Source organism: Taudactylus pleione, unplaced genomic scaffold (genome assembly GCF_031769625.1).
Source record: "Taudactylus pleione unplaced genomic scaffold, aTauple2 ptg000201l, whole genome shotgun sequence".
In the NCBI taxonomy this organism is placed as follows: Eukaryota; Metazoa; Chordata; class Amphibia; order Anura; family Myobatrachidae; genus Taudactylus; species Taudactylus pleione.
The window spans coordinates 41,455,622-41,475,458 of NW_028284603.1; the positions used below are offsets into that span (position 1 = coordinate 41,455,622).

Genomic DNA, 19,837 nt, shown 5'->3' on the forward strand with positions numbered 1-19,837 from the left:
TCTGAAGATGCATCAGAATCTACAGGCTGGACGCACTGATAGGAAGAAGCCGACCACCTTCTGGTTTTAGGTACTACCGGCCTTCCTGCTTGCAGCATTTGTTGAAATGCAGCAGGGGACGGAGCCATACTCTGGCTTGAGTGGGCATAAACATCCATTCTATCATGGACGGATGCATAGGAGGCATGAACATCGCAGGTTGTAGCTGCTGAGGGTACCCCATAGTAGGGGTCGACGTGGGTGTAGATAAACGGTTCACAACCTGCGACTGTCACAAGCCACAGCCGCGTCTCGCTCCTGGCGAGTTTCTTAGGCCTGTTGCTGGGAGACGGAGACGCCATGCATTGCTCAGATGCTGGTGATAGCGTCTTACTCGTGTTTTTCCGGTTCCGTAGAGTTGGTATCTTTCTTTATGTTCTTCCAGCATCTCCAGCCCTGAGTCTATTGTGTCTTGTGTCGAGTAACATCCTGATGGTCCAGTCCGGACTGCAGTGACTGAGGTTCCAGCATTACATTGCGGCTATATCCGCTGTAGAGTGCTTCCAGCTACCGCAGTTGCCACATCACTTCCCGGGGGCATTAACCGCAGTGCAGCATCTGAGTGGACCCAGCCTAGACATCACAGCTATCTCCGTTGCTCTGCGTCTCCATTCATCACAGTTGCCGCACCACTTTAAGGCGGCATTAACCGCAGTGCAGCGTCTGAGTGGACTCAGCCTAAACATCACGACTATCTCCGCTGCTCTGCGTCTCCAGTCTACAGAGTTGCTGCACCACTTCCCGGCGGCATTTACCACAGTGCAGCATCTGAGTGGACAACCAAATCCTCACGGCAATCTCCGCTGTTCTGCATCTCCAGTCATCACAGTTGTCGCACCATTTCCCGGCGGCCTTATCCACATTGTTGCGTCTGAGTGGACCTAATCAACATCAACGTTATCTCCGCTGCTCTGCATCCCGGAATATTTTCTGCTCTCAAGGCTGCTCCGTGACCATCAGGTCACCATCCTTGCCAAGTGTTTCCAGCCCTCAAGGCTGCTCCGGGTCCATCAGGTCTTCATCCTTGCCAAGTGTTTCCAGCCCTCAACGCTGCTACGAGACCACCAGGTCTCCACCTTTGTCAAATATCTCCAGCCCTCAAGGTTGGCTGGTAGGCTGGAATGATGTAGTTGCTCCTAATAACAGCGACCACACAGTCCATCCTGTATAAAATCCTGAGAGGACAAGCCCGCCTGACAGGCCATACATGAAACCAGCACAGGGGTTTTAGCCTCCTTCTTCTCCTTATCCTTAGACATCAAGGTAATGTTATGCAATGCAATACAATACAATGTGACAGTGTTCACCCCCAAAATAACCCACACACCTGTAGCAGAGGGTTATAAGGAGAAATAGCAGTGATAGTTATAACGGACAGTTATTCAGGAATAAAAAAAGGCAGTATAACACACAGCAGAACTTACATAAGTCACATACAATGCAATAATGTGTGTATATATATATATATATATATATATATATATATATATAGCACTCAAACAGCGGTGGTGGCACTCACGAAGAATAATTACAAAAGCCGGGTCACCAGACTCTAATGTTTTTACTTCAACGTTTCAGTCCTTTCGGACCTTCGTCACGAAGGTCCGAAAGGACTGAAACGATGAAGTAAAGAACATTAGAGGTCTGGTAACCCGGCTTTTGTAATTATTTTTTGTGAGTGCCGCCGCCGTTTGATTGCTGTTTATCCTATTTGCGGAGGGCACCCAGGCTATACTATCATTGGAGGAAGAGTGCCGAGCCAGTGGCTATATATATATATAAATATATATATGCAATAGGCTCTTAGTCAACTACGAAAAGCACAAAAGCTTAGTAGGATATTGAACTCTGTATAAGCCGGCCACCAAAGGTGAGGTATACAGGGAGACTAACCAAACCTCCTGAGATTCGCAGCTACAGTAGAGCACCCGAAAGTGGTCTCTGGGCATCTCATATACCAGGGAGGCAGGGAGAAGCAACCCAGACGTGGGAAACCTCGTCTCTGGATCGGTATCTGGGCTGGGGGAGAGGCTGCCGGGGAGAGCCTACCTCCCCTAGGCTGTATCAACTCACCGGGCGCACTGGCTTTTTACATGGCTGCCGCCACGGTCCCCGGCGCCAGTATAATATATCCCGGTGGTCTAGTGGGAGAAGCAGTCGTACCTGGTCCTCACAACAGCGGCCTTGGGCAGGTCTCCTTACCTGCATCCCCGTGTCTTCAGGCTGTAGAAGCGGGCCCAGTGTCTAGTGAAACTCCGCTGGCGCCCGCCGAAATCACCAGTTCCATCACTAGTGTTGCAGCGCCGGTGGGGGTAGATGGAGCAGCAGCACGGGCGCCTAGCGCTGCTTACTCATTAAAAAAAAAAAAAGCCTGGGACTGTCAAAGCAGTCTCCTGTCTACAAGGTGCACTGATCCTGCACACCAAACAAAAAACGAAGGGCCTGATTCAGACCCGGTCGCAAGCGCTGAGCGCTCCCAACCAGGTCGATGGTGGCCCACAGCGCATGCGCACGACGGAGCTGGCTCCATCGTGCGCATGCGCGAGACCAGGCTAGCAACAGGCAATCTGTCGCTTCGGGTCTCGCACCAAAGGGGGCGAGCTGTCGATGTTGAGTGTCAGCTCGCCCCATTTGGTGGGCGGGCTGAGGGGGCGGCTGCCCAAACGGAGGCGTTCCTGAGGGAACGCTTGCCGTTTAGGGGCGGCCCCACTGACATCACGAGTGATGTCAGTGGAGAGCTTCCGGCTCTGTTAGAGCCGAAAGCTCTCTGGGGCTTGCGATGAACGAGACCCTACCACAAGGGTCTCATCGCAAGCCCGATGGTCGTGATGGTCTTGACAATCGCAACCATCACCCTGGCCGCTCGCTATAGCTGTGGGTCACCCACAGCTATGCGAGCGGCCAAGTGGCCGCTCCTAAAAAAAACAGCGCCCGCCCAGATTCAGAGTGAGCGCCCGCCCTGATTCAGAGCGAGCGCTCGCCTTTTGCAAGCGCCTCTGAATCAAGCCCTAAGTGCCTGTACCCAGGGGCGGGGAATATGTGGTGGAAGACCCAGTGCATCCTGGGAGCTAAAGCTTGTAACTGTTTGGTGCCAGGATCACTCCAATCAAATACCCCAAGGTAATTCCTGTGGACCATATGGAACCCGAAGAAGAAATGTTGGCTTTAGAGCTGCTATTATCCTGGATGGATTATGTTGTTCTTATTTGTGGCCTTTTAATTGTGGATAACATTTTTCTATGCATTTTTTTTCCTGTTCTTGTATGAAACCTATCTGATCTATCCTTATGTTACTTAATGACTCTTCAGCCAGGCCCAGCTGCACAGCGCTAGTGCTAGAGACTCTCTGCCAGGTCTAATCACCCATTTCTACCAGACACCAGCTGCACAACAACAGTGCTAGACAAACTCTGCCAACCGAGTCTTCCAGCTTTCTTCCTATCTTACAGCCAGCAACCTTCCAAAATGACGCCTGGAAATTAGGGCCAAAACGAGAGATTCCCATATGGAACACCTAATTTTTTGCTTTTGATTTTAAACTCTGGCGTTGAGGTTGCTCCAACTTTACTATGGAATACCATTAGAGACTTCCTCACTGGGAGCCAGCAAACATTTATTATCTCTATACATATACTGTATGCTTAAATGTAAAATAAAGAGGATATCTGATTCCTGAAAAACTTAGAACTCTAGGATTGTACCGTTGATGAAGTATGTCCTATTTTCATAATAAACACCGAACAATAATGAGGAATAGCCCACAATGCAAAATAACACTTGGATGGATATTTAGCTTATGTATGGTTTATGAAATATAAAAGTATGTTACTAGATGAAATACTAGACACAGAATAGTAGCACATTAAATGGAACATTTCCATTAAAAAAATATATACTTTGCTTTTAGTATATACAACACAATACTGTCCACTTAGACTGAAATCAACATAACAAGTTGGACTGCGGAACTAAAGCTAATTAACAATAATCATTTATCCCTAGCAAATACAGTAAACTGATAACCATTAAATTGTTTTACAATAAGTAATTATTTAGTTGCACATTAATTAGACACAGTCTATAATACACTGCATTTATGCAAATGAATTAGAAATAAAGATTTGTACTGTTATACATGAAGCTTGCGTAATGCTGTATAATAAGCAATTGTGGTTATACCTTTCTCAGAGGCTGGGTCCTTGTTTGCTAGAAGAACATCATCAGGATGTTGTTTACACAGGCCATGGAAAGGACCCAGGTCAAATGAATCTTGCAGCAGTTGGGCATTGACCTCAGAGCATACACTCATAAGTCCCACAGCAGTGCCATGGTCCTGTAGGGAGAGGCAATGATGAAACATGTATCATATACATCCTATTGACATATCAGCATTTTGAAGATACCAACTTGGTTTTGCTGTTAACATACTTGCTGTTTTAAAAATACGGGTATACTCGCATGTATTCCCGCAGCAACGCCGGCTACCACTCTATTACATTTAGCCCTTAGTGTGAACATTATGTATAAACAACTTGCAAACAAGTCAGAAGTGACAGCTCCTTGTAAAATTCTAATTTGTATATAGTTGTCAGGAGATTAGAAGTATCTGCTTTTTTATACTGACTTAGTGGGCCAAATGTAATAGAGTTGGGGCTATATCGTTCAATCGTTAATTATATCTGCTAATGGATAGGCCCTGAACGATGACAGATGCACGCTCCCGCAGCCGATAAATCGCATCTATCTTCTCTCCAACATGTTGGTCAATTATCGTATATATCTGTACGATATTAGCAATGTCGTGCAGTTTATATGCGGTAAACGACGAAAGATATTTTTTAGAAAGCCACTCCCAGGAAGTTCCGAATTCCTTCTGTAATGAATATTCAAACAATCATTAAAAAAAATCCACTCCCTGAATGATGTCATGCGATATCGTTCGCGATATTGTTACAAAATCGATCATGTACATGACCGATATCGTTCAGCGCAGCCACCAGAATTTTCAAGGGATATCTTTTGTCTTTCATCGCTCAGAAATACATCTGCTAATGGACAGGCCCCAGTTTAGAACATGTGAGAGTTTAGCAGTAATCTCTCACACTTTTTAAACTCGTCCAAAGTAATAGAGGCCGAGAACATGCAAATTCCCTTGTTTTAGACTAAAAAAACTCTCACGATTTAAACTCTCATCCAGATGTTTTCCCATTTTAAAGATAAAACTCGACCAGTTTACTGCTAAACTCTTACAATTTCTAAACTCTCACCCTATTACATTTAGCCCAGTAAGTCTAAAGCAAGAATCCTGTGGAAAAAATGTGTTTTTAACATAAATCAATGCTTTAGGCCACAGGTTCTCAAACTTGGTCCTCGGGACTCCAAACAGTGCATGTTTTCCAAGTCTCCTCACAAAATCATAGGTGAAATAATTAGCTCCGTCTGTGGATTTTTTAAAATGTGTCAGTGAGTAATGAATACACCTGTGCACCTGCTGGGTGACCTGCAAAACGTTAACTGTGTGGGGTCCTGAGGACAGAGGGCCGGATTCAGACCCACTCGCGAGCGCTGAGCGCTCGCAAGCGGGTCGATGGTGGCCCAGTGCGCATGCGCACGATGGAACCGGCTCCGCCGTGCACATGCGCGAGACCCGGATAGCGACAGGCAATCCGTCACTCCAGGTCTCGTACCAAAGGGGGCGTGCTGTCGATGTTGAGTGACAGCACGCCCCCTTTGGTGGGCGTGCCAGGGGCGTGGCTGCCCAGACGGAGGCGTTCCCATGGGAACACCTACCGTCTGGGGCCGGCCCCACTGACATCACAAGTGATGTCAGCGGGAGTGCTTTCGGCTCTGTTTGAGCCGAAAGCCCTCTAGGGCTTGCGGCAACAAGACCCTACCAAAAGGGTCTCATCGCAAGCCCGATGGTCGCGATGGTCTTGACCATCGCGACCATCTTCCTTACCGCTCGCTATAGCTGTGGGTGGTCATCCACAGCTATACGAGCGGCCAGGAGGCCGCTCTAAAACTCAAGAAGGATGGCCCTGATTCAGAGCGAGCGCTCTGTCAGAGCGTCCGGCTCTGAATCAGGGCCAGAGTTTGAGAACCACTGCTTTAGGCCATAGGAAGCAGCTTCAGGTGTATGAAGCATTCATCTATGACAAGAGGGAGCCAAGCAGTGACAATATTACTGAAGCGAGTCACAGAAAAAACTGTTGTGCTGTGTAAGTGACTGAGGGGCAAGGGCTGCACTCTGATTGGCTCTCTGAGACAGTGAGAGCCTATCAGAGCTAGCAATGTGCCCTGTGGCTTAGCAGCAGCTAGAGAGGGGAGGGAGTCAGAGAATGAGCATGGTCATGTCTGAGGCAGACAGAGAGTGAGAGACAGCCTCCAAAGAATCCATAAGGTTGCCCTGATATAGACACAGGAGCCAGCGGAGGCATAGCTATCAGGAATTAAAAATAAACAACGATTAGAATACCATCAGATGATTTCCATTTTATGGTGGCAAACATCAAACCACCACCATCAAATGGTAAAGACACAACCATCAGAACAAAAACATTGATGGTTAGTAACCATTGGATTCCGATGTCCATCCCTACACCGAACCTGCAGACTCCGGCCATCACTCCTCCACCATGAAGTGCTCCCTCTCTAGCATGATGTAACCGTTCAGCCCACGCCCTCGGTGAACAGGATATTCCTCCCATGGAAGTCAGCGCTGTTCTCAGACAGGGGCATCACAGCGGGGAAGCTCAACAGGAAAACCAGTAAATACAGGGTACAATGTGCAAAGAGGACATTGCTCATGGCCATGGTCGGCAGCCGGGGAGTGGTGCTAATGGAGACTGCGTAAATATGCACAGTTGCCCCAGCCCGGGGACATGCTGCTGATAATACCTATGGTAGCTGCAATAGAAATCTCTCATCCATGATCCTCCTGCCCTTCTCGGCACATCTCAGTGGCCGGGCCCCAGCCAGCTGCAGAGCAGCAGCAGTGGGGGTTGTGGTGACACTGGTGGGATGCAGGGGGCAGGAGGGAGATTCAGAGTCCTGTGATGTGATGCAGGGGGCTGTGGTAAGAACCAGTGGTAGACGTGAGAAGCAGTAGCCTGTGGTGAAATGCAGGGGGCTGTAGTAAGAAGCAGGAGTGAGAAGCAGGGACCTGTAGGTGCAAGGGGCTGTGGAGAAATATAGGATGCTGGGGTGAAATGCAGGGGGCAGGAGTAAGAAGAAGGAGGCAGTTGTGAGATGCAGGGGGCTGTGGTAAGAAGCAGGTGTGAGATGCAGGGGGCTGTGGTGAGATGCAGGGGACTGTGGTGACATGGAGTAGGTTGTTGTGAGATGCAGGGGGCTGTGGTAAGAAGCAGGTGTGAGATGCAGGGTGCTGTGGTGAGATGCAGGGGACTGTGGTGACATGGAGTAGGTTGTTGTGAGATGCAGGGGGCTGTGGTAAGAAGCAGGTGTGAGATGCAGGGTGCTGTGGTGAGATGCAGGGGACTGTGGTGACATGGAGTAGGTTGTTATGAGATGCAGGGGACTGTGGTGACATGAGTAGGTTGTTAAGAGATGCAGGGGACTGTGGTGACATGGAGTAGGTTGTTATGAGATGCATGTGGCTGTGGTGACATGGAGTAGGTTGTTATGAGATGCAGGGGACTGTGGTGACATTGCGTAACTTGTTATGAGATGCAGTGGGCTGTGGTGACATGGAGAAGGTTGTTATGAGATGCAGGGGACTGTGGTGACATTGCGTAGGTTGTTATGAGATGCAGGGGACTGTGGTGACAGGGAGTAGGTTGTTAAGAGATGCAGGGGACTGTGGTGACATGGAGTAGGTTGTTAAGAGATGCAGGGGACTGTGGTGACATGGAGTAGGTTGTTATGAGATGCAGGGGGCTGTGGTGACATGGAGTAGGTTGTTATGAGATGCAGGGGGCTGTGGTGACATGGAGTAGGTTGTTATGAGATGCATGGGGCTGTGGTGACATGGAGTAGGTAGTTATGAGATGCAGGGGACTGTGGTGACATGGAGTAGGTTGTTAAGAGATGCGGGGGACTGTGGTGACATGGAGTAGGTTATTATGAGATGCATGTGGCTGTGGTGACATGGAGTAGGTTGTTATGAGATGCAGGGGGCTGTGGTGACATGGAGTAGGTTATGAGATGCAGGGGACTGTGGTGACATGGAGTAGGTTGTTATGAGATGCAGTGGGCTGTGGTGACATGGAGAAGGTTGTTATGAGATGCAGAGGGCTGTGGTGACATGGAGTAGGTTGTTATGAGATGCAGGGGACTGTGGTGACATGGAGTAGGTTGTTATGAGATGCAGGGTGCTGTGGTGACATGGAGTAGGTTGTTATGAGATGCTTGGGGCTGTGGTGACATGGAGAAGGTTGTTATGAGATGCAGGGGACTGTGGTGACATGGTGTAGGTTGTTATGAGATGCAGTGGGCTGTGGTGACATGGAGAAGGTTGTTATGAGATGCAGGGGACTGTGGTGACATGGAGTAGGTTGTTATGAGATGCAGGGGACTGTGGTGACATGGAGTAGGTTGTTATGAGATGCATGGGGCTGTGGTGACATGGAGTAGGTTGTTATGAGATGCAGGGGACAGTGATGACATGGTGTAGGTTGTTATGAGATGCAGGGGACTGTGGTGACATGGTGTAGGTTGTTATGAGATGCAGGGGGCTGTGGTAAGAAGCAGGTGTGAGATGCAGGGTGCTGTGGTGAGATGCAGGGGACTGTGGTGACATGGAGTAGGTTGTTATGAGATGCAGGGGACTGTGGTGACATGAGTAGGTTGTTAAGAGATGCAGGGGACTGTGGTGACATGGAGTAGGTTGTTATGAGATGCATGTGGCTGTGGTGACATGGAGTAGGTTGTTATGAGATGCAGGGGACTGTGGTGACATTGCGTAACTTGTTATGAGATGCAGTGGGCTGTGGTGACATGGAGAAGGTTGAAAGATATGCAGGGGGCTGTGGCGAGATGAAATTGCTCCCTTGCAAAGCCAGGGCAGGTCGCTAGTTATAGCATAATTGTGAATTGGATCTATTTTCAGTTTACTGATATACAATTACACATGAGATATTTAAAAAATGAGAAACTTATATCCATGCTTATTTGCATACATTAATATTTATGCAATGCAATCTATCCCATATTGCATGTTCGGGCAAGTTTTAATTTCCTTACAGAAAATGGTGAAATAATGATCCCTACAGATTTATTTGGTGTTGCCAAGAAGTCACTTTAAATCTTTGAAGGTATTTTGTATCTCAGAGACAGTGACCAGGGCATGGCCCAAATCTTGATGTCATGATGTGGGTGAGGATACACTCCCCAGGGCATGCCTAGGGCTTATGAATGGTCCAGTTGCCCATACTCCAATTCAGTCACACCAGGAAGCAGCGGATGGGCTTAAAGAAATTGTTGCAGCTCAGACCACTAGAATGTTAACAGCAGCACAGATTATATCAGCTTAGTCAGCTCCTTCAGGTCATGTATATGTAGCTTTACATTCTGTTTCATGTTGTATGTTATTTACTTGTACCATAATTATCTCAATATATAGTGCTATTTAATATGTTGGTGCTTTATAAATAAACGGATAATAATAGGGAAATTTGGGGATGTAGTCATAATGTCGACATGTACAATGGAATGGCAGCGGGATGGCAGAGTTAGGTACTTGGGTGATCGTTAGGCTACAGGAGGAGAGGGTAGGGGGAAGCTATAGTTAAATTACAGGAGGGGAGGGTTAGGATTAGGTACTAGGTGGAGGGTTAGGGTAAGGTCAGTGTTTCCCAAACTGTGCGTCACGGAAACCTGGGGTGCCGCAGCGCTCTTACAGGGGTGCCATGACCTGCTGGTCTACTCTGGTCCCAAAAGGAATTATTTGGACAATCAAGTTATTAGACTGCCCATACTCTGCTATAGCCATAACTACTGCGTGCAGCCATTTACACAGAGAGGGCTGTGAGCTGTGGCCCCACCCCCTCCATTCTCCTCTGCATGTATGCTGCTTCCTCCAGACCTCCACCGAGTCCTGGGCCCTGGCTGTCAAGGGTGGAAGTAATGGCAGTGACCGCAGCAGGCAGTTTCATTATGAGTCAGACTGACTCATTAGTATGCCGCCATTCTGTGAGCCGTGCATCCAGCAGCATGATGTGAAGAGCACAAAATCGCAAGGTTGGAAGGAGATATTTTTGATGGGAGAGGTGTGAGGGAGGAGATCTGTGCAGCGAGGGGAGGGGATATTCTGTGCTCGGGGGATCTGTGTGTGGGGATATCTGTGTGAGTAGGGGAGTTGTGTGGGGGGGGGAGCTATGTGAGAGGGGCAGACCTCTGTGAGAGGGGGAAAGCTGTGTGAGAGGGAGCGAGCTGTGTGAAAGGGGGAGAGCTGTGTGAGATGGGGAGAGCTGTGTGAAAGGGGGAGAGCTGTGTGAGAGGGAGAGAGCTAGGTGAGAAGGGGAGAGCTAGGTGAGAGGGGGAGAGCTGTGTGAGAGGGAGAGAGCTGTGTGAAAGGGGGAGAACTGTGTGATAGGGGGAGAACTGTGTGATAGGGGGAGAGCTATGTGAGATGGGGAGAGCTGTATAAGAGGGAGAGAGCTGTGTGAGAGGGGGAGAGCTGTGTGAGAGGGAGAGAGCTGTGTGAGAGGGAGAGAGCTGTGTGAGAGAGCTATGTGAGAGGGGGAGAGCTGTGTGAGAGGGGGGAGCTGTGTGAGAAGGGGAGAGCTATGGGGTGTGATATGTATTACCGTTGCCCGCATGGAAATCCTGATCGTCCTAAAGGTAAGTATAAACCAATCTAATTCTACGCCCTAACCCTAACCTCCCCCCTGTGCCTAACCCTGACCCCCCCTTCCCCGCTGCCTAAACCTAAGGCCCGGGGGGGTGCCTAACCCCAACCTCCTCCCGGGGGTGCCTAACCCTCCCCCTAGCCTAACCCTAACCTCCCGGGGGGTGCCTAACCCTAAGTCTCCCCCGGGAGCCCTAAACCTAACACACCCAACCCCCCCCCCCTCCCCGGGGCAGACGCCTGTCATTCAACCCTCGCCGGGATTAAGTAGTCTGGAAGCCGGCGGTCGGCATTTAGACCGTCGGCTTCCAGACTACATCCCGAGCTGTGTGAGAGGGAGATAGCTGTGTGAGAAGAGGAGAGCTGTGTGAGAAGAGGAGAGCTGTGTGAGAAGGAGAGATCTATGTGAGAGGGGGAGATCTATGTGAGAGGGGGAGATCTATGTGAGAGTGAGAGAGTTGTGTCAGAGGGGCAGAGCTGCGTGACGAGAACCAACCATGCAGTTTTGGTGTGGGCCCAGGCCTACCTGGTACCTCTATTATCTCCCCTTCCTCTGAGCAATGAGCCCTGGTTTAATTAATTCAACCCACAGGCCTACTACTGGGATTGGTAATCTACCCTTTGGTCTAGGGTTGCCGCGAAAAAATTTGTAGACAATAAGGGTGCCATGAACAGAGAAAGTTTGAGAACCACTGGGTTAGGCACTAGGGGAAGGGTTATAGTTAGGTTACAGGAGGGGAGGGTTAGGATTAGGTACTAGGGGGAGGGTTAGGGTTAGGCACTAGGGGGAGGGTTATGGTTAGGTTACGGGAGGGTTAGTATTAGGTACTAGGGGGGAGGGTTAGGGTTAGGCTGCGGGGGGGGAGGGTTAGGTTTAGGCACTAGGAGGAGGGATGGGAATACTTTTATATATGTATACTTAGCAAGCATAACCATACACAATAAAGCCTAGTGTCATGATTACTTATGAACAACCTTTTTTTCTTGCTTCAAATCCTGTGCCACCAGCTGCGCAATGTGCATTAGGCCAAATACACTGCTGTCCAAGTATATGCTTTTGTAAACTTGTATGTGAATGGAAACCACTGATTTCCAATGACCCCATTACCACTAGCTTTTGCACTTGCGGTCAGGAGCGTTTGCATTAAGTCGCTTTCAACACTGCCATTTACTTTCTAGAACGTACTGAAGTCAACGCAGTGCCTTCCATGACTCCTCTCCCAAGACCACAAGTGTAAGTGCTCGTTATCCACTCCATGTGAAATGTGAGCGTGTTTGACATGTGGTGTCACTGGCAGTTAAATCAACAGCAATGGATATCTATCTATCCATCTATTTATCATCTATCTATCTATAATATCAGTGTTGTGTAATTACACTTACATCAATTGAATTAATTAAATAAAATGGGAACTAACTAAACAATATTTGGGGATACAGAAATACTACAGCATTTATACATTTAAAAATGATTTACCATAAAACAAGCCAAATAGACCAGCTGTTAAATAAGCATAGCAAGAGAAAAATCCAACACAAACACAGTGACTTTCTCCCTCTCTCTCCTACAGATGGAGCGCTTGTTTGTGTCCTAGCTGAGAGTGTGAACAATAGCTGAGGCGTTGCAGTTGTCTGGCTGCTCTGTAATCTTGGGGCAAATGCTCAGCAGAGGCTGATTAACCAATCCATCTACCATATGTGAGGAGAGGGTTTGCCAGCTTTATACTCGGCAGGGGAAATTGGCATCAGCTTTGGCTTGTACAGGCTTGTCTATCCAGCCTACAACAGTTCTGGTGAAGATCTACTGTTATGGCCTGAATTGTCCTTTTATGCCTATTCCAGATCTGGAAGCGGGTGACACGAATATATTATTTATTGTGTTGCTGTTTGCAGTAAGCTATTACACTAATGGCTCATTGTCAGTTATAATTAGCTCCAAAACAACATACAATACACATATGGCTGGGAAGTCACAAGTAGGAATACAACTCGAGTACAGCAAGCAAATAACTAGCAGCAGTATATCATAAACTACATTATTAGTGTAGATTTCTTTTGGATGTCTATTATTGGAGTCTTAAAAATATGCAGAGTTATGATTTATAACAATGAATATAATTATCTAGCACATTTCCTATCCTCTTAACATGCCAAAACTTAAAATATAACCACCTAAAACTAACGGATAATAGTAATAACAGGATGTTCTTTTCCAAACTGATTGCAATAGCAATAAGGTCCCTTATTTAGTTGTCATTAATTAATTAATAATTAAAGAGAAGCCTGAACAATCTTACCAGTGGTTTGAAACAACCCCACAGAGCTGGAGTAAGTTACGGGACCTACTAGATAAGAGGAACTGGAAAGTGTAGGTGATAATTTCTTCTTTTATTTATCAAACATAAACTAAAAACTGGAGCTATCCTTTAAATTGACCACTTACAGGTGAAGTCCACTTATTTAAAATGCTTGGAGGTCAATTCAATTACCCGCAAATTACTTGCGGCTGCGAGTAAGTGCAGCTATGTGCCGCACTTACGGATTTATTGTTAAAAAATTTACCAGTCCATGCCGCAATGGACAGTTACTGTGCCGGCAATGGTGTGGAAACGCTATTGCAAGGACAACTTGCATCCTTCGTGGGTAATTGACTTGACCCCTTGGTATTTAGGGCCTCATTCAGAGGCGGTCGGAGGATGCAAGCGGTCGCTTAGAAACTGGGCGGCCGCTTGCTTCCTGACCGGCCGCCTCTGTTTCGGTCGTTAGGCTGTGGGTTAACACCCACAGCTCTAACGACCGCCAGGGTGATGGTCATGATGGTCATTGACCATCGCGACCATCGGGGCTTACGACGAGACCCTAGGGTAGGGTCTCACTTGTCGTAAGCCCCGGAGAGCTTCTGGCTCTGTCAGAGCCGGAAGCTCTCCACTGACATCACTAGTGATGTCAGTGGGGCCTCCCCCAAACGGCAGGCGTTCCCATGGGAACGCCTCCGTTTGGGCTGCCACCCCCCCGGCCCGCCTTCCAAACGGGACGAGCTGTCAATCAACATCGACAGCTCACCCCCTTTGGAAAGAGACCCGCTACGACCAGCGCTGTCGGTCGTAGCGGGTCTCACGCATGCGCACGAGACAAACATCGAGGTGGCCGTGCGGTCGTAGACCGTACGGCCGCCTCTGAATACAGCGTCTTTTAACTCACATAGGGACTTGTACGCTTTGCTGATGTTCACACACTGTTGAGTGATTTTGATTTGCTACTGAGCATGGCGTGGAAAGTTCCACTGCGCACGCGCAAATTAAAGTTTGAGACGACGTGATCGTAAGATCCTAAGCATACCACTGCAATCCATGGGCGTTACTGGGGGGAGTTGGGGGAGGTAACCGGAAAGTGTTTGCAAATAGAGGCTGGTCTGTGGGCGTGTAATGACCATCTGCAATCATGGCTGCATTCCCAATCGCAGAATCACAGTCTCAGAGGCCAGTTTCAGAGAAACAGTTGACTCGGAACCTGTGCAGCCCAGGACTTACTGGAGTCGATGTTGTGTAGATGGTGGTGTGTTCTCAACCCCTGGAGGATCACAACGCAGACAGGGGAAGTGGGTGTAGCAACATTTGCTCAGTCCGTCACACACTATTTCAGGCAGGCAGTCTGTTAGCGGGCATTAGCATATTTTCGCAAATACATTGCTAGCGTGAACGCAGTTGAGAATGCAATAGTGTACAACTCTCAATCACGCCCATAGTCTATGGGGGTTCCTGGTATTTTCACTATTACCTGTATTTAGCTTACTGTACACAATACAAAGCACTAACACTAGTAATAGTATAACAGTACATGTATACAGAATCAGAGCTACTATTTATGTGACGGCGCACAAACGGGAATGGATGACACAAAGCGAAGCCGACCACTTGTGTGTCATTATTACATTGAGTGGGGCTCATTAGACTGAGAGGTCTATTTACTAAGCAGTGTTAGGAGACAGAGTGAAAAGTGATAAGGTGCCAGCCAATCAGCTCCCAACTGTCATCTCACAGGCTGTGTTTGAAAAATTACAGTTGGGAGCTGATTGGCTGGCACCTTATCACTTTTCATTCTCCTAACACTGCTTAGTAAATAGACCCCATAATGTTAAAGGATGTGTCACCATTCTATCCATTCACACTCCTTACTCTTGTCTCCTCATCAGTCTTCTTTATTTTACCTATTTTCTCCTAACTATCCTATTTAGCCTCCTTTGGTCTCTTATGTCAAATTTTGCATTCTACGTTGTTTTACTGAGAGCAATAAAACCCAGTGGAATTTTTTGCCTAAAAAAACTGGATGTCCATCCAACTCTACATGAACAGCTTTGTATACAAAAGCCTCATCCACTAACTGCAAACAAAATACCATGGGCGATGTCTTTTCTATAGAAAACATGCTAACCTCACACACAATGGCGTGGTTGTCCTCATCCTGAGCTTTGATTAGCTCTGCCAGAAAATATTCTCCATAAGTGGCTTTCAGGGTATCGTTATGACGAATAAAAATTGGAAACAGGTCATCATGATCTTCTACCCTAAAAGATCAAAAAAGGAAAGTTACACCGTTATAGATAAGTAATGGAAGCAGAACATTACCAGCATCTAGGATTTTTAAAAAAAAATATTTATACGTATATCATTTCAGAGAGACCATCATGGCTGCCCCTCCAGTCAGTAAATATATTTAGTCTGCGAGGCTTAAGTAAGTTAGTATACGTAACTCATTTATCAGTTCCAAAACGTGAGCAGAGTTCTCATGCACAGAGTTTTAAAATAAGGTGTTTTCATTTTTGTATTATAATTAAGATTAATTATCACATAATTAGCACACACTAATAATGACAATTACAATTAAAAATAAAAAGAACAAAATTACATATCCACTAATCCATAAATCCTATTTTTATTCTAAGATTTTTTTTTTACACAGTTCTCAAAAATTACATTTGTCCTCTATTTAGTGGATATCCCTGTATTTAATTAATAACTAATTTTTTGGGACCTAAGACCTTTAAATGTATCCTTACTTTAAAGAGACTCCTGTGCCAAATGACAACATATCATTACACAGCGTGGAGGTTCTATTTTGTCGTATCTCCCAAAAGTTAGTTATTCAAAAAAATTGATTCCTCTATAAATTTTTCAGAATATTTTAAATGATTGATTCATTTTAAATATATAAAGCAAACCATGGGACACCATTAAGATGTAATTAAAGTAAACATAACTATTTGTATTCTAACACTTATACTATCACTTTATCAACTGTATCATTTTGTCTTTACATAACTGAAAAATGTTTATATTCATTTTATTATATTTCTATGCAGTTTGGTAATGTGTCATCTTTCACATAATAGATTTCATATACTTTTTATCTGAAATGTACTCGTGTCTGCTTCAATGTGATGCAGGTAAGGACTCATGTATTATTGTAAGACCTAGAGGGCCCCCAAGTGGTGAAACCACGCCACTACAACCTGATGTTGCATGGGTGAGTTACGAGTTACGACCACACAGCAGCCATATACACACTGAATATGAGATGCCTTTTATATCTAGGCACATTTTACATGGAAAGGTGCATTTATTGGCACACATTTACTCTTGCAATATAGATATCAAACAATTGTAATGTCTCAATGTTTCCTTACTCCTATTACATTAGAATAAAAAGATTTGTACAAGCAATATTGTATAAAAATTTAAAAGCTGAAATGAATGGAGGGGGGGGATGAAAGTTATATTAATCTGTAGTTTTAAGTGTATATTTACACTTTGTATCATGTGCATTTATGTCTATGGAATCACTCAAAGATATACAGAGACAGTGGAATGTGGGTGTGCAGCCATCTATGTGCACACGCGGAAAATAGGCGTATTTGCACATAATGAAATATTTGTCAATGTATGTCCTTTGCAGTTTAAATAGAGGACATGTTCCGTTATATATCCATTACCAAGCATGATCCATGTATAACCATTACCAAGCAAGATCCATGTATAACCATTACCAAGCAAGATCCATGTATAACCATTACCAAGCATGATCCATGTATAACCATTACCAAGCATGATCCATTTATAACCATTACCAAGCATGATCCATGTATAACCATTACCAAGCAAGATCCATGTATAACCATTACCAAGCAAGATCCATGTATAACCATTACCAAGCATGATCCATTTCTAACCATTACCAAGCATGATCCATGTATAACCATTACCAAGCATGATCCATGTATAACCATTTCCAAGCATGATCCATGTATAACCATTACCAAGCATGATCCATTTATAACCATTACCAAGCATGATCCATGTATAACCATTACCAAGCATGATCCATTTATAACCATTACCAAGCATGATCCATGTATAACCATTACCAAGCATGATCCATGTATAACCATTACCAAGCAAGATCCATGTATAACCATTACCAAGCAAGATCCATGTATAACCATTACCAAGCATGATCCATTTCTAACCATTACCAAGCATGATCCATGTATAACCATTACCAAGCATGATCCATGTATAACCATTTCCAAGCATGATCCATGTATAACCATTACCAAGCATGATCCATTTATAACCATTACCAAGCATGATCCATTTATAACCATTACCAAGCATGATCCATTTATAACCATTACCAAGCATGATCCATTTATAACCATTACCAAGCATGATCCATGTATAACCATTTCCAAGCATGATCCATGTATAACCATTACCAAGCATGATCCATGTATAACCATTACCAAGCATGATCCATGTATAACCATTACCAAGCATGATCCATTTATAACCATTACCAAGCATGATCCATTTATAACCATTACCAAGCATGATCCATGTATAACCATTACCAAGCATGATCCATGTATAACCATTACCAAGCAAGATCCATGTATAACCATTACCAAGCAAGATCCATGTATAACCATTACCAAGCAAGATCCATGTATAACCATTACCAAGCATGATCCATTTCTAACCATTACCAAGCATGATCCATGTATAACCATTACCAAGCATGATCCATGTATAACCATTTCCAAGCATGATCCATGTATAACCATTACCAAGCATGATCCATTTATAACCATTACCAAGCATGATCCATTTATAACCATTACCAAGCATGATCCATTTATAACCATTACCAAGCATGATCCATGTATAACCATTACCAAGCATGATCCATGTATAACCATTACCAAGCTGATCTATTTATATGTATAACCATTACCAAGCATGATCCATGTATAACCATTACCAAGCATGATCCACGTATAACCATTACCAAGCATGATCCATGTATAACCATTACCAAGCATGATCCACTATTACCAAGCATGATCCATGTATAACCATTGCAAAGCTGATCTATTTATATGTATAACTATTACCAAGCATGATCCATGTATAACCATTACCAAGCAAGATCCACGTATAACCATTACCAAGCAAGATCCATGTATAACCATTACCAAGCATGATCCATTTATAACCATTACCAAGCATGATCCATTTATAACCATTACCAAGCATGATCCATTTATAACCATTACCAAGCATGATCCATTTATAACCATTACCAAGCATGATCCATTTATAACCATTACCAAGCATGATCCATTTATAACCATTACCAAGCATGATCCATTTATAACCATTACCAAGCATGATCCATGTATAACCATTTCCAAGCATGATCCATGTATAACCATTTCCAAGCATGATCCATGTATAACCATTACCAAGCATGATCCATTTATAACCATTACCAAGCATGATCCATGTATAACCATTACCAAACTGATCTATTTATATGTATAACCATTACCAAGCATGATCCATGTATAACCATTACCAAGCATGATCCACGTATAACCATTACCAAGCATGATCCATGTATAACCATTACCAAGCATGATCCACTATTACCAAGCATGATCCATGTATAACCATTGCAAAGCTGATCTATTTATATGTATAACTATTACCAAGCATGATCCATGTATAACCATTACCAAGCAAGATCCACGTATAACCATTACCAAGCAAGATCCATGTATAACCATTACCAAGCATGATCCATTTATAACCATTACCAAGCATGATCCATTTATAACCATTACCAAGCATGATCCATTTATAACCATTACCAAGCATGATCCATGTATAACCATTACCAAGCTGATCTATTTATATGTATAACCATTACCAAGCATGATCCATGTATAACCATTACCAAGCATGATCCATTTATAACCATTACCAAGCATGATCCATTTATAACCATTACCAAGCATGATCCATGTATAACCATTACCAAGCATGATCCATGTATAACCATTACCAAGCTGATCTATTTATATGTATAACCATTACCAAGCATGATCCACGTATAACCATTACCAAGCATGATCCATGTATAACCATTACCAAGCATGATCCATGTATAACCATTACCAAGCATGATCCATGTATAGCCATTACCAAGCATGATCCAGAAAAAAAAGACTATTTGCATGCCTGCAACCATAATTAGTAAAGTGATAATTTTGTACAGAAAATGAGCATGCAAGAAGCTTCTTATAAAACTTGTAATCCAAAATAAAATTATAAATACAAATTTTAGGCTTCCTCCTTTTTCTGCAAACACCTTTGAAACCAAGGTCCACTGTATTACAGAGAAGTTTACCCGATCGCTTTCCCTAGCTACACCACAAACCATCCCTTTAAACCCATATTTTGGACAATAATGGTGTTACCTGGCTTTCCGGATATAAAGTTGGGAACAGTGTTTGTATCTGTAACACATATACATTGAATACTCCTCAGCAGGTCTCGCCCCAGGAACAATCCTCACAGGTTCAAAAGCAGATGCTAAGGCTGGAGCTAAGTAGATAAAAATAAATATATATATTATTTTCTTCTCCGTAAA

At 44.7% G+C, this 19,837-nt stretch overlaps 1 protein-coding gene across 1 annotated transcript in view; it reads right to left on the minus strand.

The window, feature by feature from the left end:
* The window catches only part of CFAP61 (cilia and flagella associated protein 61), a 335,591-nt gene that overhangs the window by 280,220 nt on the left and 35,534 nt on the right, over positions 1-19,837 (minus strand). The window contains exons 6-8 of the mRNA XM_088477572.1: positions 19,665-19,791; positions 15,278-15,410; positions 4,219-4,372 (exon numbers count right to left, since the gene is read on the minus strand). Coding sequence (XP_088333698.1) covers positions 4,219-4,372; positions 15,278-15,410; positions 19,665-19,791 — 414 coding nt within the window. The remainder of the gene's footprint in view (positions 1-4,218; positions 4,373-15,277; positions 15,411-19,664; positions 19,792-19,837) is intronic.